Genomic DNA, 6,322 nt, shown 5'->3' with positions numbered 1-6,322 from the left:
GATACGAGAGAGAGAGCTCTTCGCCGTCAAGTGGGCTGTAGAGAGTGGTGCGACTACGTAGCGCTCCATCAATTTCACCGTACGCACAGATCACGCCAACCTACGCTCACCTTGTGGGAGTAGACAAAGGGAAGGTGTTCCGCTGGGCGCTGGCGCTCAGCAGGTTCAACTTCAGCTTAGAGTTCCTGTCGGGAGAGAAGAATAACATGGCGGACTGGTTGTCGCGGTACGCAGCGGGAGATGAAGAGATGAAGAGTGCGACGCAGAGATCCGAGGCAATGGCTTTGGGCGGTAGAGTGATAGGCCACGTAGGCCGACTGCTGGGGAGACACTACGTGTCGGAAGAGCACTTTATGAGAGAGTGCCGGCAACCCAACTTTGGAAAAAAGAAGCCAACTATTGGGGGTTGCAACCGCTCATGCAGTGAAGGATCGTTGCAATGAGACGTCGAAAGAGGATATCTATTATCCCTTCCAGGAGTTACTGGGCTGGTTGTGACTTGAGGGCGGAACAGGGTACCGGTTACAACCAGGCGTCGTTTTTGTCGGTGAATTCGGGGACACTGGAGTAAGCCTGTTGTGTACCGACTATTTCCCATACGTCGTAAACGATTGTGATTGCGGCACAGGCGACCCTCCAAGCGTAGTCATAGCCCTGCTCAATTGCCGCTTGGGCTATGGTCTCATTCAAGGCTTGATCGTACAGCTGATTGAATGTCTCTTCCTCAGCGGAGAAGGTGATGGATCCGGGTCTGTGCATGGAGCTAATGACGGCATCCTGCGTAAGACCGGTATCGGCCACATGTTGATCGATAAGCAGATGTAGGAAACGACGAACGAGTTGTTCCTCCATCCACACTCTCCGATGGAGGCTGTACTGTTCAAGTCGATTGAGCCGGAAATCATTGCGGTGCCCGACTGGGAAGTGAGGCTCAGTGTCCCAAACATCCACCCAAGAGCCCGAACCGGGGAAGTAAGCAGCAATCAAACAATTCCGGCACTTCTGATACACATCTCGGTATCGGTGGCCAAGAGCCTTAGTTACCTCTGATGCTACTAAATTAATCCATGGCCCCACTTGGGATTCACTGTAGAGCTCTCTCGCCTGGCTAACGGTCCAATGATGATCCTTTATGAGCTTATACCGAAATGCCAACAGGTCGCTCCTCATGGGCCAAGTTATCTCGTCTACTCGGTGATCGAGACCCGCATGACCATACTGGTCCTGAAAGAGCCAAAGTTCGACCGCTCGGTGGAACGGGTTGGGCAGGCCCTCGCGTTGAGGAGCGAACAGGTCCGGACGTCTCCGGTGAACAGTGGTGAATCCTTCTTGAGGTCCGCACACGCGTGCATGAACGCTTGTGCTGGGTTCCAACGCGAGACTCAGTAGTCATTGTTCCGATGGCATGGCATCTCTGTTCTCCAAGTAGAAAGCCCAATGGGCCAAGGCCAGAGGTGAACATGGCCTCGGAATGGGGGGGCAGCGAGAGGGATCCGACTCAGGCCGGTAGGCAAACCAAGATTTAGGCAAGACAGTCTCCTTCTTGGCTTGTCTCAACCGAACGGCCACTGCGCTCAGGTCCCGTTTGGACGTGGAAGTAAACCACTCGCTGACCTTTCCGAACTCTCGCCATTACTCACACTCCTCCACCGTCCCACGGGTCACGGCAGTTGCAGTACACAGGCCTTCTGGGGAGCACATCTTACTTACAAACCGCTGAAGAAGTCGCCTGTCCCCACCTTTCGCGAAACGACGTCTGATCTCTTCAGCCACTTGATCCTCATCCGCCTTCTGGAAGAACAAACTCTGAGCCCACTCACCCGGACAAAGTTCCAGCACTGACCCTGCCAACGCGGCGACGGCGTCCGAGCCAATCCTTCCACTTCCAGAACCTCGCACAACATTTTTGTTGGGGACAAAAACACTGTCGCGCGGAAAAAGAAAAAGAAGCCAACTATTGGGGGTTGCAACCGCTCATGCAGTGAAGGCTTCGCCCACTGTAGGCGACGACGGCAGCGTGACGGTTTGACACTGGTGGAAGCAGACCAGGGCGGTACGACACATGGGTTTGTGGGATCGGACACAGAACTCAGGAACAAGGCATTCAAGAACTCAGGAACAATAATGGGTCAGTTGTTCGTACTCCTCCATCGATCCGCGAGCCACGGCTGCTCCATCACGCATCCTTAGCTAGGTTCTCTGCTTTGGACACAGTTTTTCACACTATTCGTCACGACAGATTTCACATGACCCGATTGAGAGTCCCACCCTCCCGCAATGCTTGTTCAACATTCGCTACTATGTCCCAACCTTAACCAGCACCAAACCTGTATCACTGACTGCGTCTGAGTCCACCAAAAAGATCCCGACGTAATCTTTCAATGCAAGAGAGGTAGTAGAGAGGTGATCAAATGGGAGAAGTCAAAGGGGTGAACAAGGACATCGGAGAAACAACGACTGCGACCACGCCGCCCGCGTGGTGCTTGTCTCTGCTGACGGCGACAGAGCCTTCCTCGTTGAAGGACCACCGCCGGATCGGGTCAACGTTAACGTTGCCAGACCGCCTCTTCACTGCCAGACCGCCTCTTCACTGCCAGACCGCCTCTTCACTCACGCCTGGTCTGGCCCCCTCCATCAGCTAACGATTCATTGCAAAAAATTGCACTTCATCTGTAACGACTTTCGACGTCTCCCAAACAATCCCTTCAGCCGTAGCCTCCCTCTCTCCCTCCCTCCCCTTTCCTCTCGGACTGGAACCGAGAAAATTTATATATAAAATGCTTGAGGCGGTGATGCTGTGTGTGGATAATTCTGACTGGTCGCGAAACAAGGACTATTTTCCATCTAGGTTACAAGCGCAACAGGAAGCCTCCTTAACCGTAGCTACTACCAAGCTGCAGGCGAACGCAGAGAACAGCATTGGTCTCCTTACACTAGGCGGAGAGTAGTAAGTGATACACATTAGAGGGCGGTATGCTGCGTGGGCAAGACAGTGTGGGTGAGTTGCACGAAGTGTGTTGTAGTGTGAAGGTCCGCGCTGCGCCTTCCGGCGACATGCGGTCGTTCCACCAGGCCGTCCAGAGCTTAGCGGAACCCGACGATGGCAGTGCGCACCTCATGAAGGGAATCCAGACGGCACAGCTCGCCCTGAAGCACCGCCTCAATCGCAACCAGCGACAGAGGATTATCATTTTCGTGTGCAGCCCGCTAGACGTCACGGAGAGCGACGTGGAAAAAGTGGGCCGCACGCTCAAGAAGAACAACGTGGCGCTGGACATTGTCAGTTTTGGCGAAGTGGAGCGCAACTCGGCAGTGCTCAAGAAGCTCTACCAGACAGTGAACTCCAACAACACCAGCAACCTGTTGGAGGTGCAACTGCCCTGTCCCTCCCTCACCAGAGCTATCACCACCTCCTCCATCCTCGGCGCCGGGAATGCCGGCATCAATCCTGACGACCCCTTCGCCCGTAAGCCACGTCACAACCGTGTGAAAGTCACACACCGTGTGAAAGTCACACACCGTGTGAAAGTCACACACCGTGTGGAAGTCACACACCGTGTGGAAGTCACACACCGTGTGAAAGTCACACACCGTGTGGAAGTCACACAGTGTGTGAAAGTCACACACCGTGTGAAAGTCACACACCGTGTGAAAGTCACACACCGTGTGAAAAGTTACACACTATGTGAAAGTTCACCGTGTAATGTATCGTAGTTGACGTGGATCCGACTGCGGATCCTGAGTTGTTGCTGGCCTTGCGGCTGTCGTTGGAAGAAGAGCGCGAGCGGCAGGCGCGAGAGAGTGCCCACATGCGCACCGGCGACGCGGACGAGCCCGGCGACGCCACGCGTTCGTCGAACGTAGTGGCAGGAGATTCGTGCGTGCATGTGGTTCAGGACGACCGGCCGCCGACCGTGGAAGAAATCATGGGCATGCAGGACCTGGACGAAGACCTCCGGACCGCGCTTCTGCTATCGCTACAAACGGCGGAGTCGGCCCCACGGACCGAAGGACAGGCACAGGAAGACACACCCAGCCAGGAGCCAGTGACTCAAGCCAAGTCTGCCGACCAGCAACCGGAGGAAGAAGACAAACAAGACGACGAAAAGTTCGAAACCCCTGCCGAGTAGGTTACAGCACCACCGGAACTGTGCCGTCCATGTATGTGTCCAGCGTGCCCTATGTGTGTAAGTATGTGCGTAACCATGTGTGTGTAGGAACCTGTCGTTCGCGAGTGTGTCTCCACCCGTGCCTGCTGCGAACCCGATGTTGTCGGCAGCGGAAATGAAGCGGCTGGCGGAAATGCTGCCGGGCGTGGACGTGAACGATCCCGAAGTGATGCGGGCGCTGGAGGAGCTGGCGAAGGCGGAGAAGAAAAAGGACTGAATAGCTGGTCGTTCCGAACAAGGCGTTTTTGAATGAATGCCGGCCAGCCCCTCCCCCTTCTTTGGTGCCCCCCCCCTCCCTGGTAGATAGTGCTCTTGGGCTGGAGGCTCTTGGGCTGGAGGCTCTTGGGCTGGAGGCACTGACTGGCTGGAGTCTGTCTTGAGTTTGTCTACTAAAAAAAGCTCCCTCACCAGCTGTCGAAAGGGTCATAGCCTTGCATGGGGATGACCTCGACGTCTTCAGTGTAGGTCCCGAAATTTTTCGCACCACCCACGGTTTCGGGCGGAATGAACGGCGCCTTCAAGCTGGATTCGAGCAAGGCCTTGAAGTCGAAACCCCGAAACCAGCGATGGTCTCGCACGTCCGAAATTCCGTCTCGGACATGACCCATTCGACCCACCAAGTCGTGACAGAGCAGGTGCTTCACCAGCGATTTAGCATCCCTGAAGCACGCAACGGTGTGTGGACACATGTGGAGTGGTGTGTGCACATGTGTGAGGGGCAGTTAAGGTAGCGAGAATGAGGTAGCGTGTCTGTCTAAGTTACCTGGGAAATAATCTGGGGAATAGCATGCGTCCTGAGAGGATCTTTTGGTAAATTCCGAGCGCGTCTTCGTCGCAGAAGGGAGGGTAGCCGACGATCATTTCGTAGATGAAGACGCCGAGTGCCCACCAGTCGACGGAGAATCCATGTCCCTTGTTGAGGAGGATCTCAGGTGCAATATACTCGGGTGTACCGCATAGTGTGTAGGTACGGGTAGCAAGATATTTTGCGAAGCCGAAGTCGGTAAGTTTAAGGTAGCCGTTTTGATTCATGAGAAGGTTTTCAGGTTTGAGATCTCTGTAAACAATACGTCGATGATGGAGGTATTCGAGTATTAAGACAATGTGTGCGGCGTAAAACTTGGCGACAGCGTTATCAAGACGCTTGTTGCGTCGTAGGAAAGAAAAAAACTCACCACCTGAGACAAACTCCATGATGATATACAGGTGGTCCCGGTCCTGATCAGTGCCAAACATACGAACCATGAATGGGTGGTTGATAAGCGATAGAATCTCCCGCTCACTCTCTACGTGGTTCACCTGCTTCATCTTGATTATCACACTCTTGCTCAACCGCTTCACCGCAAACTGAGCTCCGCTCGCCTTCTCTTCCGCCAGATACACCCGTCCAAACGAACCTGTCCCAATAGTACGCACCAGCCGGAAATCACTCAAACTATACACTCGCCCACTGTCCAAACCATTCGGTGTCGCACTAACACTTCGTCCACTACGACCACTCGCACTACGACCACTCGCACTGCGCGCACTCACGCTGCGCGCACTCACGCTCCGGGGACTCACGCTCTTCACACTACGACCCGCCACACTTCTCCCGGCTGTGTTGGTCCTGCTCACGGACGAAGCTGCCACGTCGGTGGGGGCTGTGGACGGTGCGTACTCTGCGACAGCAACCCCATCAAAGAACCCGCGCGGCCCGCCGCCATCCGCCGGTCCCACGCTGCCCCTCGCCGTCTCTTCAGCGGACCCGCGCCGCGCCTTAGGAGGCGGCCGCGGATTGAATAAATCTCCGCCCCTAAATACATTCCTTTGCTGCTCGGCTCCTCCGTGGTGCTCGGCTGCCCCGGGGTGCTCGGCTCCTCCGTGGTGCTCTGCTCCTCCGTGGTGCTCGGCTTCATGCTGTTCGGCTTCGCGCCGATCATCTTGACGCTGATCGGCTCCGCGTTCGCGACCCTGAGTGCGAGCGCTGGACCGAGCGCTGGTTTGTTCGTTATGATGATCGTGAGTCCGTTCGTTATGATGATCGTGAGTCCGTTCGTTATGATGATCGTGAGTCGGTTCGTTATGATGATCGTGAGTCCGTTCGTTATGATGATCGTGAGTCCGTTCGTTATGATGATCGTGAGTCGTTCGTTATGATGATCGTGAGTCCG

The 6,322-nt window shown here is 55.1% G+C and overlaps 3 protein-coding genes across 3 annotated transcripts; 1 reads left to right on the top strand and 2 right to left on the bottom strand.

Annotated features, from left to right (window-relative positions):
* Positions 1-522: 522 nt before the first annotated feature.
* On the bottom strand, positions 523-1,170 carry GNI_142170 (hypothetical protein; the record flags this gene model as incomplete). The annotated part of the gene is made up of 1 exon (XM_011134312.1): positions 523-1,170. The coding sequence occupies one exon, from the start codon at positions 1,168-1,170 to the stop codon at positions 523-525; it is 648 nt and encodes a 215-aa protein (XP_011132614.1).
* A 1,607-nt stretch (positions 1,171-2,777) lies between these two features.
* GNI_142160 (putative proteasome 26S subunit, non-ATPase, protein 4) lies at positions 2,778-4,386 on the top strand (the record flags this gene model as incomplete). The annotated part of the gene is made up of 4 exons (XM_011134311.1): positions 2,778-2,944; positions 3,024-3,466; positions 3,715-4,060; positions 4,218-4,386. 4 exons carry the CDS (start codon positions 2,778-2,780, stop codon positions 4,384-4,386), a joined length of 1,125 nt encoding a protein of 374 aa, XP_011132613.1.
* A 187-nt stretch (positions 4,387-4,573) lies between these two features.
* GNI_142150 (putative CAMP-dependent protein kinase catalytic subunit) lies at positions 4,574-5,477 on the bottom strand (the record flags this gene model as incomplete). Its single annotated transcript, XM_011134310.1, has 2 exons — positions 4,574-4,829; positions 4,933-5,477. The coding sequence occupies 2 exons, from the start codon at positions 5,475-5,477 to the stop codon at positions 4,574-4,576; spliced, it is 801 nt and encodes a 266-aa protein (XP_011132612.1).
* Positions 5,478-6,322: the final 845 nt, after the last annotated feature.

The sequence above is a fragment of the Gregarina niphandrodes genome (assembly GCF_000223845.1).
Source record: "Gregarina niphandrodes unplaced genomic scaffold scaffold00039, whole genome shotgun sequence".
Lineage (NCBI taxonomy): Eukaryota > Apicomplexa > Conoidasida > Eugregarinorida > Gregarinidae > Gregarina > Gregarina niphandrodes.
The sequence above is the reverse complement of the archived record's forward strand: the minus strand, read 5'-3'. Positions and strand labels throughout refer to the sequence as shown.